The sequence below is a fragment of the Podarcis erhardii genome, assembly GCF_964252035.2.
Source record: "Podarcis erhardii genome assembly, chromosome: 13".
Classification (NCBI taxonomy): Eukaryota; Metazoa; Chordata; class Lepidosauria; order Squamata; family Lacertidae; genus Podarcis; species Podarcis erhardii.
In genome coordinates this window covers 1,613,647-1,639,271 of record NC_138502.1, presented here as the reverse complement: position 1 = coordinate 1,639,271, position 25,625 = coordinate 1,613,647, and the positions used below count along the sequence as shown (strand labels likewise).

The 25,625-nt window shown below is 50.3% G+C and overlaps 1 protein-coding gene across 1 annotated transcript in view; it reads right to left on the bottom strand.

The window, feature by feature from the left end:
- Positions 1 to 25,625, bottom strand: part of EPHB4 (EPH receptor B4) — a 50,964-nt gene that overhangs the window by 13,125 nt on the left and 12,214 nt on the right. Inside the window, exons 2-7 of the mRNA XM_081835630.1 lie at positions 16,246 to 16,313; positions 11,290 to 11,971; positions 3,916 to 4,071; positions 2,479 to 2,808; positions 600 to 724; positions 305 to 461 (exon numbers count right to left, since the gene is read on the bottom strand). Of these exons, the coding sequence (XP_081691756.1) occupies positions 305 to 461; positions 600 to 724; positions 2,479 to 2,808; positions 3,916 to 4,071; positions 11,290 to 11,971; positions 16,246 to 16,313 (1,518 nt within the window). The remainder of the gene's footprint in view (positions 1 to 304; positions 462 to 599; positions 725 to 2,478; positions 2,809 to 3,915; positions 4,072 to 11,289; positions 11,972 to 16,245; positions 16,314 to 25,625) is intronic.

Sequence of the window (25,625 nt, the reverse complement as noted above, 5' to 3'; positions counted from 1 at the left end):
ACTGTTTTTATTTTTTCCTGTAATTTGTATTTTTTGTTTTTTGTTTTTATCATTTTTGTAACCTTTTTTATTGAAACTTTAATAAATATTATTTAAAAAAGAAAAAGAAAAAAAATACAGACGTAAATGATCATTTACAACGAAGGTGAGTATAGAAAAATTCAATACAGAAGAAAAAACATCACGACATAAGAATAAGAAGAAAGTTAAAAAGACAAAAAAGAAAAGAAAGAGAAGGCGAAGGATTTATTTATTTATCCTAATGGGAAAGAAACACAGGATAATATTAAGAGCTCTTACTCACCCATTCCCTGGGTCTGGAAGGCCTTCTCGGGCCCAAACGTCCCGTACCCGGCCTCCGAGCGGGCACGGACTTGAACCCCGTACATCGCCCCTCGCCGCAAGCCGCTCAAGGTCACCTGGTTATCCGACGTCTTCACAAACATGGTGCCCCCGCCGCTCTGCATGGGAGGGAAAGGGGTGGTGAAAGGGCGCCGGAAAACTGCTCCTTTTCCCACAACCTACTCCCCACCGCCGGGGGTTGGGCTGGATGGCCCCTGGAGGTCCCTTCCGACGTCTCTCACCCCTCTTCTGCTCACCTTCTCATAATACTTGACTTCATAGTCCAGGATGCTCCCGGTGGGAGGCTGGACGGGAGGCCAAGTCAAAGTGACGGCGCTGGAGCTGGCGGATGTTTGCTGGATTTCGGAGACGGGCTGGGGGACTGTGGGGAGAGAAAATAGGGGGCTGCATGAGCCACGGGCGATGAGGCAGCCCCTAGGAGGCTTCCTGCGGTCTCTCTCGCATGTAGCACTGGAACTCAAAGCTACAGCTCCCATCCGTCCTGGGTCCAGCAACAGATTGATACCTTTGACACCATCGACCATAATATCCTTCTGGACCGTCTAGAGGGGCTGGGAGCTGGGGGCACTGTCATACAGTGGTTCCGCTCCTTCCTCCTGGGCCGTGTCCAGAACGTGGTGGTGGGGGATGAGTGTTCAGACCCCTGGGCTCTCACTTGTGGGGTGCCTCAGGGTTCCGTCCTCTCCCCCATGCTTTTTAACATCTACATGCAGCCGCTGGGAGAGATCATCAGGGGGTTTGGACTGGGTGTCCATCAATATGCAGATGATACCCAGCTCTACCTCTCTTTCAAATCAGAACCAGTGAAGGCGGTGAAGGTCCTGTGTGAGTGCCTGGAGGCAGTTGGAGGATGGATGGCGGCTAACAGATTGAGGTTGAATCCTGACAAGACAGAAGTACTGTTTTGGGGGACAGGGGGCGGGCAGGTGTGGAGGGCTCCCTGGTCCTGAATAGGGTAACTGTGCCCCTGAAGGACCAGGTGCACAGCCTGGGAGTCATTCTGTACTCACCGCTGTCCATGGAGGTGCAGGTCAGTTCTGTGTCCAGGGCAGCTGTTTACCAGCTCCATCTGGTGCGCAGGATGAGACCCTCCCTGCCCACAGACTGTCTTGCCAGAGTAGTGCATGCCCTAGTTATCTCCCGCTTGGACTACTGCAATGCACTCTACGTTTGAAGGTGACCCGGAAACTACAACTAATCCAGAGTGCAGCTGCTAGACTGGGGACTGGGAGCGGCTGCTGAGACCACATAATACCAGTCCTGAAAGACTTCCATTGGCTTCCAGGACGTTTCCGAGCACAATTCAAAGTGTTGGTGTTGACCTTGAAAGCCCTAAATGGCCTTAAAGGCCCAGTATACCGGTAGGAGCGTCTCCACCCCCATCGTCCAGCCCCGACACAGAGGTCCAGCTCTGAGGGCCTTCTGGCGGTTCCCTCCCTGCGAGAAGCGAGGTTGCAGGGAACCAGGCAGAGGGCCTTCTCGGTGGTGGCGCCCGTCCTGTGGAATGCCCTCCCACCAGATGTCAAGGAAATAAACAACTATCTGACTTTTGGACATCTGAAGGCAGCCCTGTTTGGGGAAGTTTTTAATGTATGATGTTTTATCGTGTTTTTAACATTCTGTTGGGAGTCGCCCAGAGTGGCTGGGAACCCGCAATCAGATGGGCGGGGTATAAATAATAATAATAATAATAATAATAATAATAATAATAATAATAATTTTTATTTATACCCCGCCCTCCCCAGCCAAGGCTGGGCTCAGGGCAGCTAACAAGCAATACAGTGGTGCCTCGCAAGACGAAATTAATCCGTTCCGCGAGTCTCTTCGTCTAACGGTTTTTTCGTCTTGCGAAGCAGGGCTATTAGCGGCTTAGCAGCTATTAACGGCTTAGCGGCTATTAGCGGCTTAGAGGCTTTAAGAAAAAGGAAAAAGACTCGCAAGACGTTTCGTCTTGCGAAGCAAGCCCATAGGGAAATTCGTCTCGCGGAATGACTCAAAAGACGGAAAACTCTTTCGTCTAGCGAGTTTTTCGTCTAACGAGTTTTTCGTCTTGCGGGGCACCACTGTATACTAATAAAGTATTCCTGCAGTGGTCCGGCTGTGGGAGCGACTGACCGTCCTTGTTGGTGGTCACGTTGATGGACTCTGAGGCTGGCGGGTTGTGGCTCATCTCGGAGACGCCGTTGACGGCCTGGATCCGGAAGAGGTAGTTGATGTAGGGCTGCAGCCCTTCCACGGTGACCGAGCGCTCCCACAGGCCCCTGGACCGGGGGGCGTAAGCCAGGCGGGTGCAGGGCCGGCACGGCTGCTTCTCGGGGCACTCGGAGCAGGTGACGTGGTAGGCCACGTCGTCGCGGCCGCCGTTCTCGAGGGGCTCGCTCCACTTCAGGACGGCCACCGAGCCGTTGATCTTGGCCTCGGGGCTGCGGGGCTTGGACGGACCTTCTGTGGGGAGGGAGGGAAAGAGGCAACGGTCAGGATGGGGGGACCCCGACCTTCCCCAGGACAGCCCTGCTCCAAACAAAGCAAACTTGAACCCTCTGCGTTGCAGGCGGGTTGGGCTAGATGACCCCTGGAAGTCCCTTTCTGACGGTAAGAGCTGTTTGGCAGCGGAATGGACTCCCTTCCTTGGAGGTTTTCAAGCAGAGGTCAGGTGTCCATCTGCCGGGGTGATCTAGCTGAGATTCCTGCATTGCAGGGGGTTCGTCTGGATGACCTTTGGGGATCCCACCCAACTCTCCTATCAACCTGCTGCCCTCCAGCTGCTTTCGCTTGTTTTATATTTTATTAAACTCGTTTTGTCTTTTCCCCCCTTTTCCCTTTCCCCCCAAAAAAGTAACTTTCAACAAAGAAGCAAAGCACATTAAAACCAACGTTTAAACCAAAAAGAAAGAGGAAAAGCCCAAAATTTCAATACCTCTTGTTTGGTTTTCGTTTTTAAAGCCCGAGAGACAGTAAAACGATAAGTTCTACGTAAAAGGAACTCCTAAAACCATTTGAGAGATGAGAAGCAGCAATAAACTACAGACAAAACATCTAGTGCCATTCTACATTGCTGCTTTTAGCAGGCGCCAAAAAGAGTTCCACACCAAAATATCAATTACTTCCAGATGCAGGACAGGCAGTCGGCCGCACCTGTAGCAGCTGCAGAACGAAGCTCGGCGCATGCCGAGAAATCCTATTTTTGAAAGGCAGGATAAAGACATCCTGCTGACAGATCACTAAAAGTCCAGTTGGAAAAGGAACCTCTGCCTGGCACCTAAAGATGGTGCCAGGGCATCATTCCCGGGGAGAGCACTGCAAAAGCAGGGGGCCACCACCAAAAAGGCCCCGTCCTCGTGCTGCCACCTTCCAGACCTCCCATGGGGGGAGCACACAAAGATCACAGTATCTAGGTTGGTTCACGTAGGGGGAGCCAGTCCGTGAGGTGCTGGGGGTCCCGAGTCACCAAAAGCTCCATAGGTCAAATACTAGCCCCCTCAACCGGAACCCGGGTCCCGCCTGGGTCCTGCCGACCCACTCTCCCCCGCCACCGCCTTTGACATCACTTACTAGCGCATGGCTTCGTCACAGGGTCCTTCTCCGTCCGGTAGAATCCGTTGCGGCAGGGGCATGCGCTGGATCCCGGGGCGTTCGATTGGCTGAAGGCCGGGCAGCTCTGGCAAAAGCCCTCGCCCTGAGAGGGCTTGAACATCCCTGCTGGGCAGGCTGTGGGGCAAGAGGGAGAGACAGAGGACGTGAGAAGGATCCTTGCTGGTTGGATAGCCGCTGCGATCCGGGATTCTTCCGCTGCGATCCCCGTATTGCTGCAGCGGGTTGGGCTGGATGACCTCTGGGGGGCCCTGTCAACCCTAGAATTCTATAACCTTAAGAGGGTGGCAGTGGGATCGCCTTCATTGGAAGCTTTTAAACAGAGGTCGGACGGCTGTCTTTCAGGGATTCTTTAGCTACGATGCCTACATTGCATTGGGTTGGGCTGGATGACCTCTGGGGGTCCCTTTCAACCCTCTATAACCATTGGAGGTTTTTAAAAGGAAGTGGCTGTCTGTCAGGGATTCTTGCTTTGCTGCAGGGGGTTAGATCAGGGGTCAGTAAACTTTTTCAGCAGGGGGGCGGTTAGATCAGGCACCCCCCAAACTCGGCCCTCCAGATGTTCTTGGGACTACAACTCCCATCATCCCTAGCTAACAGGACCAGTCGTCAGGGATGATGGGAATTGTAGTCCCCAAACATCTGGAGGGCCGAGTTTGGGGATTCCTGGGTTAGATGGCCCCATAGAGGTTTCCGTGAGGACAGATAAAAGGAAGTCGTTTTTTCATAACAGTGCACAGCTAAACTTTGGAACTCCCTGCTACAGGAGGCAGGGGTCGCCAATGAATCGGACGGTTTTCAAAGAGGATTGGGCGAATACGGGGAGGGCTGTGGATACACAGAGGAACTATACCAGAAAGATATGGATGTCTCGTACACCCCAGGTAGTGGGGTTGCTGACCTTGAGCCAGACATCCTGAAGTCAAATGGGCCTTAGAAAGCACTGCAAATAACAAGGCCAGTGGAAGTGATGGTATTCCAGCTGAACTATTTAAAATTTTAAAAGATGGTGCTGTTAAGGTGCTACACTCAATATGCCAGCAAATTTGGAAAACTCAGCAGTGGGCAGAGGATTGGAGAAGATCAGTCTACATCCCAATCCCAAAGAAGGGCAGTGCCAAAGAATGTTCCAGCTACCGCGCAATTGCACTCATTTCACATGCTAGCAAGGTTATGCTTAAAATTCTAGAAGGAAGACTCAAGCAGTATGTGGACCGAGAACTCCCAGAAGTGCAAGCTGGATTTCGAAGGGGCAGAGGAACCAGAGACCAAATTGCAAACATGCGCTGGATTATGGAGAAAGCTAGAGAGTTCCAGAAAGACATCTACTTCTGCTTCACTGACTATGCAAAAGCCTTTGACTGTGTCGACCATGGCAAACTATGGCAAGTTCTTAAACTGGGCCTCGGCCCAGTATACCTGAAGGAGCATCTCCACCCCCACCGTTCTGCCCAGACGCTGAGGTCCAGCGCCGAGGGCCTTCTGGCGGTTCCCTCATTGCGAGAAGCCAAGCTACAGGGAACCAGGCACAGGGCCTTCTCGGTGGTGGCGCCCGCCCTGTGGAACGCCCTTCCAGCAGATGTCAAAGCGATAAACAACTACCTGACATTCAGAAGACATCTTAAGGCAGCCCTGTTCAGGGAAGTTTTTAATCTGTGATATTTTAGTGTATTTTTGGTTTCTATGGAAGCCGCCCAGAGTGGCTGGGGAAACCCAGCCAGATGGGCGGGGTACAAATAATAAATTATTATTATTATTATTAAAGAACATGTCCATTCTGAAGGAAATCAGCCCTGAGTGCTCACTGGAAAGACAGATCCTGAAGCTGAGGCTCCAAGACTTTGGCCTCCTCATGAGAAGAGAAGACTCCCTGGAAAAGACCCAAAGCCCAAAGAGATTCCCCACGGGAAATGATTGATTAACGGTGGAGGAAATTTAAGGACTATTTGGATAAATATTGCAATGTAAAAAATGAGAAATTACTTGAAAGAAACAATTAGGCCTAGGATTAAGCCAAATTACAATTAAATAAATGGGATTTAGAATGTTAAGAAAAGCGAATAAGATGGACTATAATTGGAAATTGTTTGAGTTTAATAATGATATTGGAAAGCTGTTACTTTTAATTACAAGGAAACTCTGAAGGGAGGGATTTGAGGAAGTCAACCAAAATGTTTAAAAGGTTGGATTTGTGAAGAATTAAGTTTGTTGTTATTGTTTATCTGTTTATTGTTCCCTTTTTCTGTCTCTCTCTCTCTCTCTTTTTCTGTTTTTGTGTATCATTCTGCTTTGTGGTTTGTGTTATCATTGTGGAAAATCTATTTTTTTAAAAAGGAAATGATTGATTAACGAAACGGAATAAACAAGCAAGTTAAAAGCCACTAAAGGCATCTGCCCGGAACGGACACTAGCTAAACCCGGCAAAAGTGTATTCCGAACAGCAGGAATGTTATTGACTCCTCGCTAAACAAATGTAGAGGATAACCCTTGCTATCCCTGGAAGATGGGAGACCTTCACCCTTTCCCCCCCTCTCCGCAGAAGAAAAAACGAAATTTCACAATGAAGGGAGAAGTAAACAATGGCTGAAACAGTCCCAGCAGCTTTCTTGTCGGCTGCCCCCTAAGTCCGCCCCACTCCCAGAGGCCTTGTTGAGGACTCTCTCCCATCCACCCCACTCCAGCCGCCTGCCGGAGTTGGTTACCCTTGACCCCACAGATATTTGGCATTCCTGGGGGCTTTCAAGCCCCCGTCCAGCCGGCCGGGAGTTCAAAGACCCGTCCTTCGTGACCCAGAGGAGAGAGAGAACGACGGCGAGAGTTAAAGCAACTGCAAGGCTGGGGGTAGGAGAGGGGGTCTCTCGAAGCAGCGGTGGGCTTCCTGGGAGAGCAAGGGGGCTGGCGAAGGGGCCTTTGGGGAAAGACCCCTTTTCCCAGACCCCTTTGCTGCATTCGAACTGCACCAGGGACCGCAGGGGAAAGGATCAAAAATAAAACTGCCATGCCATTGCAAAAATCTTTGGCGCATGTTTTCCTGCACCGTTCTGGTCGCCTCACCCGAAAAAGGATGCGGAAAGAGTTGGGGAAGTTTCGGATAAGGGCCGTCGAAACGATCGAGGGGCCGGGGCGATGCCAGGTTGCAGCGTTTGGGGGCTTTTGGGTTCAGAGAAAAGGGGAGGGGGGAGGCAACATGGCGGAAATTTGCAAAACGGGGAATGGAAGGGGCTAGAGAAAGTTTTTTTCCCTCCGACGCTCACAATGTTAGAAGTCCTGGGTATCTGAGGAAGCTGAATATTGGGAGATTCAGGACTGTGGAACTCCCTGTCACAGTAAGCAGGAGTGGCCACCGACTTGGAAGGCCTTAAAAGAGGTTTAGGCAAATTCACGGAGGAGGAGAGGGCTATCGATGGCTACCTGTCAATACACCACATTTTTTGCTTTATAAGACTCACTTTTTTCCTCCTAAAAAGTAAGGGGAAATGTGTGTGCGTCTTATGGAGCGAATGCAGGCTGTGCAGCTATCCCAGAAGCCAGAACAGCAAGAGGGATTGCTGCTTTCACTGCGCAGCGATCCCTCTTGCTGTTCTGGCTTCTGGGATTCAGAATATTTTTTTTTCTTGTTTTCCTCCTCCAAAAACTAGGTGTGTCTTATGGTCTGGTGCGTCTTATAGAGCGAAAAATACAGTAGCTATGCTCTGCAACTTATACAGTCGTAGAAAGCAATGCATCCGAATGCCAGTTGCCGGAAACCACTGGAAGGGAGAGTGCCGGTCTTGTGTTCGAATCCTGCTTGTGGACTTTCCACTGAGAGATCCATTCAACCACTGGGATCTCCTTCTGTTCTGGGAACCGTAGCTCCAATAGTGGGAAAACTACAGTTCCCAGAATGCTTTCGGGAGAAGTCTTGTGCTTTCAAAGCATCGAGCAGAGGGGAACCTTAGGGCCTCAAAGGACAGAGTGTGGGAGAAGCTGTGATGATGATGATGATTATAATAATAATTTTATTATGTATACCCCGCCCATCTGGCTGCGTTGCCAGACAAAAAACTCCGAGTGGAGGGAATCTGTCTGAGTCCCTGAAAGCGAGCACAGCAATCGCGGCCAACAGACACACATCCCTCTCTGACTGAGACCTGGCTCCCTCCCTGACAACTGTTTACGTTTCCTGGTGCCTGATCCGCCGCCCTGGTTTCTACGAAGCGAGGAATGCTGGAATGCGGTCTCTCTTCCTCACGAGAAGGCGCAGGGCATGGGGCCTCTTCCACATGCAAAAGCTTCGGTGGCCCCTTTTGGCACCTTGCCCGCAGATCTGGTCTCTTCTTCTTCTTCTCAAAAAGGATATTGTAGCTTAAGAAGACAACGATAGCTCTGCTGGGAAACCCCCAAGCAACTGGGATTTGGAAGAATCGCTGCCGCTGGCTGGGGAGGCAAAGCAAAACCATCTCTGGCTAGTATCCACCGATAACCCTCGCCTCCTCCACGCATTTGCCCAATCTTCTTTTAAAGCCATCCCTGTTTCCTGTGGCAGGGAGTTCCACAGTTTAACTCCGATCTGTGAAGAATTTTCTTTTATCTTCCCTGAATCTCCCAGCATTCAGCTTCCACAAGTTATGGTGTCGTGAGACGGAAGAAAAACTTTCCTCCACCCACTTTCACTGTGTTCTTTCGTAAACTTCCATCAAGCCGCCTTTTCCAAGCACAATTCAAAGTGTTGGTGCTGACCTTGAAAGCCCTAAACGGCCTCAAAGGCCCAGGATACCTGAAGGAGCGTCTCCACCCCCATCGTTCTGCCCGGACACTGAGGTCCAGCGCTGAGGGCCTTCTGGCGGTTCCCTCACTGCGAGAAGCCAAGTTACAGGGAACCAGGCAGAGGGCCTTCTTGGTGGTGGCACCCGCCCTGTGGAACGCCCTCCCACCAGATGTCAAAGAGAACAACAACTACCAGACTTTTAGAAGACATCTGAAGGCAGCCCTGTTTAGAGAAGCTTTTAATGTTTGATGCATTACAGTATTTTAATATTTTTTTTGGAAGCCGCCCAGAGTGGCTGGGGAAGCCCAGCCAGATGGGCGGGGTATAAATAATAAATTATTATTATTATTATTATTATTATTATTATTATTATTATTATGATGAGGTAGGTCAAGCCAAGAGGCCCTGACTGACCCCTCAAAATCCCCTCTTTCACAGCTGAGCAAGGATTCGAACCCCACAGGCCAGTCACTGCCTGCTGGTCTACCCTTCAGGGTTATTGTTGTGAGGGCGGAACCACTACCTGACGCCAAGGTTTCAGGTTCGATGCCCATATGGGACAGCTGCACAGTCCTGCGTTGCAGCGGGTTGGGCTAGATGACCGTCGGGGTCCCTCCCAAGTCTACAATTCTATGACTTGGGCATGTTTAGCCTAGAGAAGAGGAGGTTAAGGGGTGATATGATAGCCATGTTCAAATATATAAAAGGATGTCACATTGCGGAGGGAGAAAGGTTGTTTTCTGCTGCTCCAGAGAAGCGGACACGAAGCAATGGTTCCAAACTACAAGAAAGAAGATTCCACCTAAACATTAGGAAGAACTTCCTGACAGTAAGAGCTGTTCGACAGTGGAATTTGCTGCCCAGGAGTGTGGTGGAGTCTCCTTCTTTGGAGGTCTTTAAGCAGAGGCTTGACAACCATATGTCAGGAGTGCTCTGATGGTGTTTCCTGCTTGGCAGGGGGTTGGACTCGATGGCCCTTGGGGTCTCTTCCAACTCTAGGATTCTAGGATTCTACGATTCTATGACTCATGGCCTGGAGAGAGGAGTATTCTCCCTTGGTCTCACAATAGTCTTTTTCATCATTTGAAGTCAACAGTCAGTAGATTTAGGTCAGAACCCTCTCCCACCCCCCCAAAAAACCCCCTAAAGGCTTGAGGGAAGTCCTTGGTTATAGAATCAATAATTAACTTCACAAAGTTGTCTGCCAGAAGATCCCATGATGGCAAGTCCTGGATGGGAGCCAGGGTGTGTCCTATAATGTTTTCATAAGTGTTGGAAGCCACACAGGGTGACTGGGGCAAGATGGGCAGGGCATAAATAAAAAAAGATAAAATAAATAAAATTGTAATCATCTTTGAACAGCGTCAACACCGAGAGCTTAGACTCTTGGCTTGTGACTTCCCCTTTGCACCTTTCCGGCTACTCATTTACTTGCCTCCTTTATTTATCTATTGCATCTGTGTGTGTTTTTGTTGTGAGCTGCCCTGACATCTGCAGACGAAGGGCAGTATACAGATTTAATAAACGACATTTTCCCTCCTGGAAAAAAACCCTGCTCTTTAGTGCTCAATCGGAGCAAACAGGAATCTGGGTTTCCTCCAGATTGCCATTTGTTCTCATCTATCATGAAGAGCAGGTTTTCCCTTGGAAAGGAGCGGGGGTCAAGGGGAAAACTCCTTGGGGCCGTGCTTAGAAAGCGTGGGTCAAGCATAAAACTGTCAGGACTTGTGCTTTCTAGGCACAGCACATATGCAAGTGTGGAGGAGCCCTGTAGATAGATAGATAGATAGATAGATAGATAGATAGACAGACAGACAGATAGACAGACAGACAGACAGGTGATAGATAGATATACGTATATAACGGAGATCAATGACTGCAGTCACCTGTGTAAGACAACTGTGTACATTTCACAATTTTTTATGTGCTGTAAGCCACTCAGAGTGGCTGGGGAAACCCAGCCAGATGGGTGGGGTATAATAATAATAATAATTAACAACAACAACAACAACGAAATACAGTCCTGCCTTGGCTTAGGTTACCCTCAGGTACCGTAAACTTCTGGTTGCGAAAGCGGCAAACCCAGATGTATTGGGTTTCGCTGCTTGCGCATGTGCGGATGCAACACCTCCAGTTGCAGAAACCTTGGGATCCAGCCGGAACTCCGGAACGGATCCTGTCCACAACCGGAGGTAAAGGTAAAGGGACCCCTGACCATTAGGTCCAGTCGTGGCCAACTCTGGGGTTGCGGCACTCATCTCGCTTTACTGGCCGAGGAAGCCGGCGTACAGCTTCTGGGTCATGTGGCCAGCATGACTAAGCCGCTTCTGGAGAACCAGAGCAGCGCACAGAAACGCCGTTTACCTTCCCGCCAGAGCGGTACCTATTTATCTACTTGCACTGGTGTGCTTTCGAACTGCTAGGTTGGCAGGAGCAGGGACCGAGCAACGGGAGCTCACGGGATTCGAACCGCCGACCTTCTGATCGGCAAGTCCTAGGCTCTGTGATTGAAACCACAGCGCCACCCGCGTTCTCAACTGGAGGTACCACTGTAATAATAATGATGCTCCTCTGCGGGGCATCCTCACCTCGGCACTTGGTGTTCTCCTCGGACGGCTCGTGTCCGGCCGCGCAGGTGCAGTCGGTGACGGTCTGTTCAGCCCACTCCCCGTCCTCGCGGCAGTACATGCTGAGCGGCCGGGCGCTGACCTTGACGGCGTTGGGCACGCACCGGCCGGCCACAGGCATGACCAGCTCGCGCGGCACCGTCTCCTGGAAGAGGGTGAAGTTGACGGTGACGGCCGGGCACTTCTTGTAGAAGAGTCGGACGGAGAGCAGGGCCATGCAAGCGCCCTGGTCTTGGAAGGCCAGGTAGAAGCCGGCCTTGGAGAGCGGTCCGATCTTGAGGGTTTTGATGTTGACCTTGCCGGAGGCCTCCATGCCCGCCCGCTTGCGCGTCAGGTGCTCAGCCGCCACCGTGTCCACCTTGACGTAAGGGTTCTCCATCCAGGGCGGGAAGGACTCGGTGGCCAGGTCGCGGTCGGCCTCGTAGAAGAAGACGTTGAAGGTCTCCTTGCAGGAGCGCGTGACCTGCGGGATGGAGAAGCACTCCACCACCGTGAAGCGCAGCTCGGCGTAGACGTGCGTGGCCCCCGAGCGAGGGACGAAGGTGGTGCGCAGCCAGTTGTTCTGGTTGGGAGAGCGGACGCCGCACACCTCGAAGGTGCGGACGCTGTTCTGCTCCTCGTCCAGGCCGCTCAGCTCCTCCCACTGCCACAAAGAGAGAGAGAGATAAAGGACATTTTAAAAGTGTGTCGGGTGTTCAGAGCAACCCAAGCCGGTGGCCTTCTCGATGGTTTGGGCCACGGATCCCATCAGCCCCGTCAGCACAGCCATTTTGGAAAACAGTTCCCATCAGCCCCAGCCAGTACAACCATTTTGGAAAAAAGTTCCCATCAGCCCCTGCCGGCAAGGCCATTTGGGGCCACACTTCCCATCAAGCCCTGTCAGCACGGCCATTGGAACCACACTTCCCATCAGCCTCTGCCAGCACGGCCATTTGGGGCCACACTTCCCATCAGCCCCTGTCACCGCGGCCATTGGAGCCACACTCCCCATCAGCCCCTGTCAGCACGGCCATTAGGGCCACACTTCCCACGGCCATTGAGGCCACACTTCCCATCAGCCCGTCAGCATGGCCATTGGAGCCACACTCCCCATCAGCCCCTGTCAGCACGGCCATTTTGGAAAACAGTTCCCATCAGCCCCTGTCAGCAAGGCCATTGGGGCCACACTTCCCATCAGCCCCTGCCAGCACGGCCATTGAGGCCACACTTCCCATCAGCCCCTGCCAGCACGACCATTGAGGCCACACTCCCCATCAGCCCCTGTCACCACAGCCATTGGGGCCACACTTCCCACGGCAATTGAGGCCACACTTCCCATCAGCCCCTGTCAGCAAGGCCATTGAGGCCACACTTCCCATCAGCCCCTGTCAGCACAGCCATTGGGGCCACACTCCCCATCAGCCTCTGCCAGCATGGACATTGGGGCCACACTTCCCATCAAGCCCTGTCAGCACGGCCATTGGAGCCACACTCCCCAGCAGCCCCTGTCAGCACGGCCATTAGGGCCACACTTCCCACAGCCATTGAGGCCACACTCCCCATCAGCCCGTCAGCACGACCATTTGGGGCCACACTTCCCATCAGCCCCTGCCAGCACGGCCATTGAGGCCACACTTCCCATCAGCCCCTGTCAGCACGGCCATTTTGGAAAAAAGTTCCCATCAGCCCCTGCCAGCACGGCCATTTTGGAAAAGAGTTCCCATCAGCCCCTGCCAGCACGGCCATTGGGGCCACACTTCCCATCAGCCCGTCAGCAAGGCCATTGGGGCCACACATCCCATCAGCCCCTGTCAGCACGACCATTTATGGCAACACTTCCCATCAGCCTCTGCCGGCACGGCCGTACGATGCAATGGCCCATGGGAGTTGTAGTCCAAACCTCCTGCAGGGCGCCATGTTGGGGAAGCTCTTCTCAGGGTGCCAAAAAACTCCCTTTTTCTTTCCGTTTCCTGAGCTGCTCAGAGTTAACTCCCAGACGGATCTAAATCTGGGGCGTTATTTCTTTTGTTCTGAGATATGAGCTGCTGTTTTTAATAATCTGGCTTCGTCTTTAAACTGAGTTTTTAACTGTTCAGTAATCTGAAAGCCTAATGAACACACGCTGCAATAATCCAATTTGGAGGGCTTTAAAAGAGGATTTTGTGTTCAGCTTCGTTGGCTGACAAGTCCTGTTTGTGGGCTTCCTATAACAGGCATCTGTTTGGCCAGTATGATGCTGGACCAAATGGGTCCCACTTTGCCCTGACCCAGATCTTTTAAACCCCCCCCCAAAAAAAAATTATTAGTAGTATTGCAGGGGGTTGGTCTAGATGACCCGCTGGCCCCCTTCCAAAACTACAGCTCTTCTGTTCTTTATTATTTCCTCGCCTTCCCCAAATACACAGATCTCGAGGTGACGCACGAGATGCAAATAAAAAGAATTGCACGCAACAATTTATAGAGAAGGGAAGTTTTTAAAAACGGGACGGAGAAGCATTCGTTCAGCTGGAAAAGCTTGTTGGAATTAATAAAAAAAAAGATTCCAATTGTTTCCAGAAGGAGCAAATAGCAGGCGCCGGCCAGATTCCCGCCAGGAATTGCTGATCCACCCAGTGAGAGACATGATGAAAGCCCTGCTCTGAGTTACAAAGGGGATTTTGAGATCTGGAAGGGCTGCAGTTGCTCAGTACCGGAGGGAAACACACTCTGTATAAACCCAGAGGCACTCCCGTTTACCCCGCTTCCTATTCCGGTCCCAAACGCACTCTGCATACACCCAGAGGCACTCCTGTTTACCCTGCTTCCGGTCCCAAACGCACTCTGTATACCCCCAGAGGCACTCCTGTTCACCCCGCTTCCAATTCTGGTCCCAAACCTGCTGCCGCACACCACAAACAACGAGAACTACCGTATTTTTCGCTCTATAGGATGCACCTTGTTTTAGAGGGGGAGAACAAGAAAAAAAAATTCTCCCCCTCTCTGCCCAGCGCCCCTTCAGCGAAGCGGCAGGAGGCGCTGCGCAGAGAGGGGGAGAATCCCCCCCTTGTTCTCCCCCTCTAAAACAAGGTGCCCTTCAAGGTGCGTTCAGTCGCCTTCAGTGCCGACCCCTCTCACTCTCCAGGCTTCAGAGAAGGCAACCCAAAGCCTCAAGAGCGCGGCGGGAGTTTCCGCTGCACTCCGGAGGCTTCGGGTTCCTTTCAACCTGCTCTTTGGGGCTGGCGTGGGGAAGCCCACTGCCAGCCCCAAATACGGTGGTGCCCCGCAGGATGAATGCCTCGCAAGACGAAAATTCGCTAGACGAAAGGGTTTTCCGTTTTTCGAGGCGCTTCGCAAGACGAATTTCCCTATGGGCTTGCTTCGCAAGACGAAAACGTCTTGCGAGTCTTACGAGTTTTTTCCCTTTTTTCTCCCTTTTTCTAAGCCGCTAATAGCCGCTAAGCCGCTAATAGCGCTAATCCGCTAAGCCGTCAATGGGCTTGCTTCGCAAGACGAAAAAACTGCTAGACGAAGAGACTCGCGGAACGAATTATTTTCGTCTTGCGAGGCACCACTGTAGCAGGTCGGGGAGCAGCGGAAAGGCACACAGCCTTCCTGCTGCTCCGCCAGCTTCTTGGGGCTGCCGGGGAAGCCCGCCCCCCCCCCCGCCCCATAGAGCAAAGAAGCCAAGACAGCGAGCAGGATGCGTCCCGCTCGCTGTCTTGGCTTCTGCCATAGCTGCGCACAACCTCTCCAGCCGGGAGAGGCTGCGCACGGCTATGGCTTCTTTAGCCCCTTGCAATCTCTCCAGCCGGGAGAGGCTGAACGGGGCTATGGCTTCTTTAGCCCCGCGCAACCTCTTCGGCAGGGAGAGGCTGCGCGCGGCTATGGCAATACCCCCACCTCCCGCAAAAGCCCACAGGAGCCGCGCACCCTTTAAGGAGCGCACGGCTCCTGCGGGCTTTTCTACGAGGAGTGAGAAGGGACTGACTGGCCGCGTCAGTCCCTTCTCCCTCCTGAGGAAAAGCCCGCAAGAGCCGCACGGAGCCTGTGTGCGGCTTTTGGGGGCTTTTCCTGCCTGCCTCCCCCCTGCATTCGCTCCATAGGACACACACATATTTCCCCTTCATTTTGGGCGGGGAAAAAGTGCGTCCTATAGAGCAAAAAATTTGGTAACGGCGTCTGGGTTTCCCAACCTGCTTTCCCCCAACTCCTTTTACAAAAGCTGGGAAGTTTCACATTTAAAATAAAAAACTTTTTGGCTCAGGGTTTCTTGCACAGGAGGCATTTGGGCTATGATTATTTCTATTACAGTGGTGCCTCGCAAGACGAAATTAATCTGTTCCGTGAGGCTCTTTGTCTAGCGGTTTTTTCGTCTTGCGAAGCAAACCCATTGACAGCTTAGCGGGTTAGCGCTATTAGCGGTTTAGCGGCTTTTAGCGGATCAGCTGATAAGCGGCTTAGCGGCTTAGGAAAAGGGGGGAAAAGGGGGAAAAACCCGCAGGAACTCGCAAGACATTTCGTCTTGCGAAGCAACCCCATAGGGAAATTCATTTTGCGAAGCCCCTCCAAAACGGAAAACCCTTTCGTCTAGCAGGTTTTCCGTCTTGCGAGGCGTTCGTCTTGCGAGGCACCACTGTATTTCTTCCCACCCACATAGCAGACCTTAGACCCGACTCTCTGAGCTGACGGGAGACATTAGGACCCGAGGGAGGTCAGGGACTTTGATTATCTATTATTGATTTTTGATTTTTGAATGTTATTGTTATTCATGTTTCCATACTGTATTTTATGCTGCTTTTATAATTAAGTGTTATAATAAAAGTGTTTTAAATTTGTTGTTAGCCGCCCTGAGCCTGGTTTTTGAACCGGGAAGGGCAGGGTATAAATAAAATAAATTATTATTATTATTATTATTATTATTATTATTATTATTATTATCCCACCTTCCCGCTGCCTCACCTGCCCATCCGCAGGATACGTCATCCATCGAAGGTCAACGGTCTCCAACTTGGTGTTCATAAGGCTCTCTGAAAGAGAGACAGGATTTGATTGACGTTGGAGTGAGACCGAGTTGAGAAACAAGACTATGAGCACATATTGATATAGGAATGTATTAGATACATACAATAACAAGAGTACATTCATTTGAAAAAAAGGAATATACAACGGGAAAGACAGGAGGTCTAGTGTGTTGGTGTGTATATGTTTTTGGGGAGAAATTGTTTTCGTTTTTTCTCCTTTTTTTGTTTCCTTTTCTTTCTAGGTATATAAAATTTGTATAAAACTTTTGTACGCATGTTGGACATTATAGTAAGTCCTGTAATGTAATAGGACAACGTTTATCGATGTAAAATAAGAATGTTAACAAATAAATAAAATGCAAATTCAAAAAAGAAAGAAAGAGAGAGAGAGAAAGAAAGAAAGAAAGAAAGACAGCAAAGCTGAAAGTTCTGACATTCTTTTATTTTATTTTTGCCAGAATTTGACTTACACAGAACTTTGCGATGGAGAGAACCAGAAGGGGTTAATGATCTACGGAGGAATGCGGGAACTGCAGTCCCGGGGGCCGAATGCCATTCCCCACCTGGCCCTCAGACACCTCCCCTAGTAGCCAACACCCTTTACTGGCCCTGCTTTGCATAACACTTGAGTTTATTTGCTGCCAAATCGTTTTGCAAGCTTTCGAGCGCCGCAGAACTCTTCGTTGCCTCTTGATGAGGCGTTCTGTTTAACTGGAGAATATAATGAAAACGATGTATAGATGGTATATCTGTCCTCTCCCCCATGCTTTTTAATATCTATATGAAGCCGCTGGGAGAGATCATCAGGGGGTTTGGACTGGGTGTCCATCAATATGCGGATGATACCCAGCTCTACCTCTCTTTCAAATCAGAACCAGTGAAGGCGGTGAAGGTCCTGTGTGAGTGCCTGGAGGCGGTTGGAGGATGGATGGCGGCTAATGGATGGAGGTTGAATCCTGACAAGACAGAAGTACGGGAGGCGGGCAGGTGTGGGGGACTCCCTGGTCCTGAATGGGGCAACTGTGCCCCCAAAGGACCAGGTGTGCGGCCTGGGAGTCATTCTGGACTCACCGCTGTCCATGGAGGCGCAGGTCGGTTCTGTATCCAGGGCAGCCATTTACCAGCTCCATCTGGTACGCAGGATGAGACCCTATCTCCCCGCTGTCTGTCTCGCCAGAGTGGTGCATGCTCTGGTTCTCTCCTGCTTGGACTACTGCAATGCGCTCTGCATGGGGCTACCTTTGAAGGTGACCCGGAAACTACAAAAAATCCAGAATGTGGCAGCCAGACTGGGGACTGGGAGTGGCTGCCGAGACCACATAACGCCGGTCTTGAAAGCCTCCATTGGCTCCCAGTACATTTCCAAGCACAATTCAAAGTGTTGGTGCTGACCTTGAAAGCCCTAAATGGCCTCACGGGCCCAGTAGACCTGAAGGAGCGTCTCCACCCCCATCGTTGAGCCCGGACGCTGAGGTCTAGCTCCGAGGGCCTTCTGGCGGTTCCCTCCCTGCGAGAAGCAAAGCTACAGGGAACCAGGCAGAGGGTCTTCTCAGTGGTGGCACCCGCCCTGTGGAACACCCTCCCACCAGATGTCAAAGAGAAAAACAACTAACAGACTTTTAGAAGACATCTGAAGGCAGCCCTGTTTAGGGAAGCTTTTAATGTTTAATGAATTATTGTATTTTAATGTTTTGTTGGAAGCCGCCCAGAGTGGCTGGGGAAACCCAGCCAGATGGGCGGGGTATAAATAAATTATTATTATTATTATTATTATTATTATTATTATTATTATTATTATTATGACACCTGTGAAATTAGCTAAAATGTATAAGACAAATAGCAAATGTTGGAAATGTAAAGAAAAACAAGGAACATTTTATCATATGTGGTGGGAATGTAAAAAAGTAAAGGGCTTCTGGGGAATGATAAATAATGAGATGAAAAAGATGATGAAATATTCATTTTAAAAAAACCAGAAGCTTTTTTACTTGGTCAGAATATTAATAGGCAAGATGGTAAATTGTTTTTATATGCAACAACAGCGGCAAGAGTATTGTTCGCCCAGAAATGGAAGCAAGAAGAAATTCCGATGAAAGAAGAAGGGCAGACGAAATTAATGGACTACGCAGAACTGGGCAAAATGAGAGGAAGAATTCGAAACCTGCGGGACTAGAGATTCACAGAAGAAGTATACGAATTATTTTAAGAGCACTTGTAATCAACAAATTACGCTAGTAAGACTACAATAAGTTTTGTAAGGAGAAATATACGAAACGTTACAAACTGAAAAAGAACAGATATATTAGTCGTGAGATTTAAAAGTAATAGGGAAAATAAAAAATGTATATTAAGGGATTAGCTTGGAAAATTTTCAGACGAGATTGATGGAAGTCCAAAAATGTGTATACGATGTAAAAGTATGTTTAACTATTGTTGATTAAGTTAAAATTAATAAAAATATATATATAAGAGGAGTTCTGTGTAACTGAGAAGCTTACACACATCCTATAAAGCCACTGTCCTAATGCGGATTTGGGGATTTTTTGCCCACTCGCCCCCCCTTACGGGTCAACAGGCTTTCAGGGTCAAAATGCTATCTTAGCAAGAAACAAGCCATTTAATCCCTTAAATCTCAACCTTTGGGAAAGTTTGCCTTTCTTGTTAAAAGGGCAAATCGCAGGGACAGAAATGTTGACGTTTTGAGGTTTGGCGTTACAAATACAAATCGGTCACTGATCTCACTGCCCAAGGTGCAAATTATTATAATCATTAACGATGAGGGTGATTATTTTATTATTCACACCCTGCCCATCTGACTTGCCCCAACATATATAAAAACATATTCGCTTCCAGCAAGTGCTGGAGTTGCCCATCTTCACTCCAAAGGCTTTCGTCACGTGAGAATCGTGCATTTTTCAGGGCCCACGCCAATTCCCAAGCCTGTAATTTCTTTTAACGGTTTCTAATTCTGAATTTTAACCTGCCGCATCCCTCCCGGGGACTTGCTGGTGAACGCGGGCAACAGACATCATATTACTAACCAATAATAATAATTAATAACAATCGCTGCTGGCAGCTTTCTGTGGTTTATTTAGCAATGCATCCGCATAGATGGCAAATGGCATCCAAAATATGATTTCATCCGGCGATGGTTTTGATTAGGCGCGTTCTAGATCCGCTGTTTGAGTTCTTATCTGTACCGCTAAATATCCCTTTTAACGTTTCTCTTGCTATCTTTCGTTTCCTGACCCCGTATACCTGACCCGTAGTTTGCCTCCCTTTCGCTGGAATACGTACGCCGTTCGTCTTGTTTTACGTTTAATGAAATTTAACGCTTTAAAAGAGTCTCTTGAATCAGGTCGTGAGCCAAGATATCTCCAATTTTATCGATTCAGACGCCTGCTTGCTTGAGGAAATGCAAGTCAGGAAGGTTTTTTTCTTCGCAGGGGTTTGTGTTTTCTTTATTCTTGGTGTCTTTTAAGACATGTTAAAAGCCTTGCGGTTTATAAATCTGCCTGTCCGCCTGTTGAGTTTGGAAAAAATGGGAGGAGAAAGACCATGGAGAATTTTTTTTTGGGGGGGGGGGGAATCTGTGAATCCAGGACGCCTGGGCCCTCTGAAGGAGGAGCGGATCAGAGCTTCCTTCCCCTCTCCTCGCGAGGAAGCCGCAAGGCGTTACCTTAAAAGAGTTCAAAAGCAAGGCATTGCAAAGGAAGGCGGGAGTGCACAATGAACACAGCAAAATTAACAACAACAACAAAGTATTATTCTTTCCTAGAATCACACCCCTGGAAGGGACACCAGGGGGTCATCCAGACCAACCCCTGCAATGCAGCGATCTCAACACACAGTCTCCCATCTAATTTTAAACCGGGCCAGATCCTGCTTAGCTTTAGCAAACGCGCCAGAGGGTTCATCGCCCCAGCACTTAAAACCGTTTCAAAACAAAACCTTGTTAAAGGAGGTCAGATGTGGAATAGGCATTTAAAACATGCCTTGGGAAGAGAACAAAATTGCATCTTAAAACAGAGAAACCGTCTCTGCTGCTGTTGCTGCCAAAGGTCCCCTTTTAAAAATTGTACCTTCTCACTGAGCGACAGCGGCGGATGTTGGGTGCAATTCATTTTTGAAGTGTGCAAATTCCCTAGAGAATTTGCTTCATATAATATCTATCTATCTATGAAGATGACACAATCTTGATGGCAGAAAGTGAGGAGGAATTAAAGAACCTTTTAATGAGGGTGAAAGAGGAGAGCGCAAAATATGGTCTGAAGCTCAACATCAAAAAAACGAAGATCGTGGCCACTGGGCCCATCACCTCCTGGCAAATAGAAGGGGAAGAAATGGAGGCAGTGAGAGATTTTACTTTCTTGGGCTCCATGATCACTGCAGATGGTGACAGCAGTCACAAAATTAAAAGACGCCTGCTCCTTGGGAGAAAAGCAATGATAAACCTAGACAGCATCTTTAAAAGCAGAGACATCACCTTGCCAACAAAGGTCCGTATAGTTAAAGCTATGGTTTTCCCAGTAGTGATGTATGGAAGTGAGAGCTGGACCATCAAGAAGGCTGATTGCGGAAGAATGGATGCTTTTGAATTCTGGTGCTGGAGGAGACTCTTGAGAGTCCCATGGACTGCAAGAAGATCCAACCTCTCCATTCTTAAGGAAATCAGCCCTGAGTGCTCACTGGAAGGACAGATCCTGAAGCTGAGGCTCCAAGACTTGGGCCACCTCATGAGAAGAGAAGACTCCCTGGGAAAGACCCTGATGTTGGGAAAGATGGAGGGCGCAAGGAGAAGGGGACGACGGAGGACGAGATGGTGGGACAGTGTTCTCAAAGCGACCAGCATGAGTTTGACCAAACTGCGGGAGGCAGTGGAAGACAGGAGGGCCTGGCGTGCTCTGGTCCAGGGGGTCACCAAGAGGCGGACACAACTAAACAACTAAACAACAACAAAAATCTATCTATCTATCTATCTATCTATCTATCTATCTATCTATCTATCTAGCACCTTGCCAGCCAGGTGGTCCAGAAATCCGGCCTGAAATCCACACCCACAAAACCCCTGCTCTTGTTTTTTCACACAGACCAAAAAGGGAAAAAAAATGCTGAGCCAATTCCCGTTCCCTCTCCCCTCGCACAATTGCACGAGGTTCTGGGAACGGCGCTGACTCCCAAAGGGTCAAAGGTTGTCACTCAGTGGCAGCATATTTATAAAAAGCCGGACTCGCGTCATTTCCCCAAGCAGCCTCTGCGGCTGCCGCCTCCGCCCAAGGCTAGGAAGACAACTCCCACCGTTTCACCGACACCCCCCCTTACATCATCTGCATCTGACGCCTCCCTGTCCCCCTTTATCCACTTTCTGGGTTTTTTTATTTTTAAAAGCCCTTCTCTGACGCGCCGTTAAACCGCGGAACTCCCTCCCACAGGAAGAACCAGGCGGCTTCAGGAGAGGGTTTTTCCTTTTCCCGAGGGGGACGAAACTCTGTTGCACAAAAGTCGCCCCCCCCGCTTCAGTTGTGCAAAGTGAAGCACACACTTAGCCTGCGGAACTCCCTCCCACTTGAGGCAGCAACTTCCAAAAAGAGGACCGAGCAAATTCATTAAGGAGAGGGCTGTCCACAAGCTACTAGCCAGGATGGCTATGCTATGTCTTGCACAATTGGAGGCAGCAAGGCGAGCGGATGCCGGAAACTGCAGGAGGGGAGAGCGGGTCTTGGGTTCGAATCCTGATTGCAGATTTGGGTTGGCCACTTTGAGGGCAGGATGCTGGACCAGGTGGTCCGGGGACCTGATCCAGCTAAAGTTTCTTATCTTCTTAACAACCCCCCCTTCCCCCCTCAATGCAAACCAGGGGGGGGGGTTGTATCCCCCACCTTACAAAAAAATATCTTGGTGCATGGTGGCAAAGGGGTGGATACCTGAAGCGGGCTCTCTGCCTCTGCCAAGGTCTCCCGAGAAAACAAAAGGGCCCTTTGTTTGAGCAAGCCCCCTGCCCACCCTTTCGCCCCCATGTTGGAAGGGGAGGGGGGTCTCAAATGCACGACTTGAGTAGAGGACTATGGGAGTCAAGATGGGAAAGGGTTTTGCGAATGCAAGAAGGGCTTGCTGGATCAGGGCCCCATCCAGGCCAGCACCCCGGCCAACTGGACACCACAATGGGAAACCCAGAAAGCAGGATTCGAAGAAAAAGAAGAAGAAGAAGAAGAAGAATTTACTATTTATACCCCACCCATCTGGCTGGGCTTCCCCAGCCGGCGTCCAGCAAAACACTAAAATACAATAATGCATCAAACATTAAAAGCTTCCCCAAACAGGGCTGCCTTCAGATGTCTTCTAAATGTCAGGTAGTGGTTTATCTCTTTGACATCTGGTGGGAGGGAGTTCCACAGGCCGGGCGCCACCACCGAGAAGGCCTTCTGCCTGGTTCCCTGTAACGGCTTCTCGCAATGAGGGAACCGCCAGAAGGCCCTCGGAGCTGGACCTCAGTATCTGGGCTGAACAATGGGGGTGGAGACGCTCCTTCAGGTCTACTGGGCCTTTGAGGCTGTTTAGGGCTTGAAAGGTCAGCAGACACTGTGGGTTAAACCACTGAGCCTAGGGCTTGCTGATCGGAAGGTAGGCGGTTCGAATCCCCATGATGGGGTGAGCTCCCATTGCTCGGTCCCTGCTCCTGCCTACCTAGCAGTTTGAAAGCACGTCAGAGTGCAAGTAGATAAATAGGTACCGCTCTGGCGGGAAGGTAAACTGCGTCGGCTGCAAGGGAGAAAGGGGCGAGCCAAGGGCTGCCCTGACCTTAAGTGGCCTCAGGAAGGCCCGCCCCTATCGCCAGCCGATTGGCTGGCGCTGCAGGGATGCAAATAAAGGGAATCCCTGATTTCCCGCGAGGCTGACGCCAGCCCCACGGGAGTGTGGGCGGGGTCTAGAGCCCGCAACACCCCCCCTCCTGAAGTTCGGTAGTGGCAAAACGGTGTTTCCGTGCACTGCTCTGGTTCGCCAGAAGCGGCTTAGTCCTGCTGGTCACACGACCCGGAAGCTGTACGCCGGCTCCCTCGGCCAGTAAAGCGAGATGAGCGCCGCAACCCCAGAGTCGGCCACGACTGGACCTAATGGTCTGGGGTCCCTTTACCTTTACCAATGCTTTGAATTGTGCTCGGAAACATCCTGGGAGCCAATGTAGGTCTTTCAGGACTGGTGTTATGTGGTCTCGACGGCCGCCCCCAGTCCCTAGTCCATCTGCCACATTCTGGATTAATTGCAGTTTCCGAGTCACCTTCAAAGGTAGCCCCACGTACAGCGCATGGCAGTAGTTCAAGCGGGAGATAACCAGAGCATGCACTACTCTGGCAAGACAGTCTGCAGGCAGGGAGGGTCTCATCCTGTGTCTCAGATGGAGCTGGTAGACAGCTGCCCTGGACACAGAACTGACCTGCGCCTCCATGGACAGCGGAGAGTCCAAAATGACTCTCAGACTGCGCACCTGGTCCTTCAGGGGCACAGTTGCCCCATTCAGGATCAGGGAGCACAACAGCAACCCTCTCCCCTCCTGTTATTTCCGGCAACTGGTATCCAGCATTGTTGGCTAGGAGCCATCAATAGCCCTCTCCTCTGTGAATTCATCGAAAGCTAATCTAAAGCCATCTACGTTGGTGGCCATCCTGCAGCAGGGAGTTCCATAGGTTAACTATGCACTTCCCTTTTATCCGCCCTGAATCTTCCAATGCTCAGCTTCATTGGCTATCCCTAAGTTTGAGTCAAAATAAAATAAAAATCCCTCCTGTCCAAAGGTCCTGGGTTCGAGTCCTGGTTGTTGTTGTTTTGCCACTGACCTGCTACACGGCCTTTGGCCATTCCACTTCCCTGTTCCCAGTTTTCCCAAACAGGGGGAAGAAAGCGGAAATGAAGAGGAGGTCTTCCTCGCAGGGGGGTTGTCGAGAGGGCCAAAATGCCACAAAACCAACAAACTGAATTTTTTTTAAAAAAAATATTGCTTAATTAGTTTGTTTTCTGCTGAACCAACAGATTCAAGCTGCGAGAAAGGATACTGGAATAATTTTCCGATGGGCCCGAAAGAGCAGAAAAGATTATTTATGTAGACAGCAGCAAGAATATTACTGGCCCAGAGATAGAAAGAAAATAAGGTTCCAACCAGAGAACAGCTGATGAAGACGATGGACTATGCCGAAATGGCGAAACTGACCGTGAGAATCAGAGACCTGGGCGAGAAGAAATTTACAAAAGAATGGGGGGAAATTTATAGTCTATTTAAGATCACGTCGCAAGCAGTAAAAGGATTGAAGTAATACTTTTAAAGGACAAAATATATTGGAGAAATTAATAATAGAGACAACAAATTGGGGGGGGGGATGATAAGTTGAATAAAAAGGGATGGTCAAGGGATTCTGAGAATCCTAAATGTAAAGGTGATTGATATGTTTAAATCTGAGATTCCTGTGTTGCAGAGGGGGTTCAGCTGGATGACCTTTGGGGTCCCCCTTCCGACTCTATATGGATCTAGCTAGTTGGTTTTGTTTTTTCCCTTTCTGGGAGCCATTCTGTCTCCACCAGGAGCCCTCAGGTCCTGACATTACACCGCCTGCCCCCCCAAATCTCCATTTCCTTCCTCGCCCTCCCCTCCGGCTTAGCCAATTCCTCCCCACCTGCCAGAAACTCTCCAGCCTGCCCCCCCCTTCCTGGAGGGCTCAGAGTTCGAGAAGATGCAAATTACACCCCCCAAAAAATAAACCCCACCCAAAAAACCCAGGCGTCCCCTGCTCCTCTTGTCCCCCCCCTTCCCAATTTGACAGACCAGGACTAGATACAGAGGAAATTGAAAACAAAAGGAAGATTTTCCTCCTTCCTTCCTGTTTAACTCACCCCCCCCCCCCGCAATCGCTGACTTTCTCGCCCCCACCCACGAGATAAGCAAATAAGGGTGGGTGCCAGCAGGGAACTCTGGGTAATTACAGGGCGCCTCCGAGTTGCGACGCCCCAGGGGCCAAGGCGAGCGGGACGGGGGCCAAGTGGAAAATCATTAGGAGGGCGGAGGCGAAGAATGGGTGTCTGGGGGTTGTTTCCACACTCCGGGCACCCGACATATTTGGCGTAAGGCGGAGGCAGGACACCTGTTTGGCACGCAGAAGGCCCTTTCAAAACCAGTGTCATGAGGTCTAGGAACCTGGTTTGTTTTATGGGTCTGGCCTCAGCTCAGGGGCAAGAGCGCCTGCCTTGAGTGCAGAAGGGCCGGGGGGGGGGATAAATCCCTGACGGTGTCTGCGGATTGGGAGGGGAGAGTTTCGACCGGGCTGGGGGGGG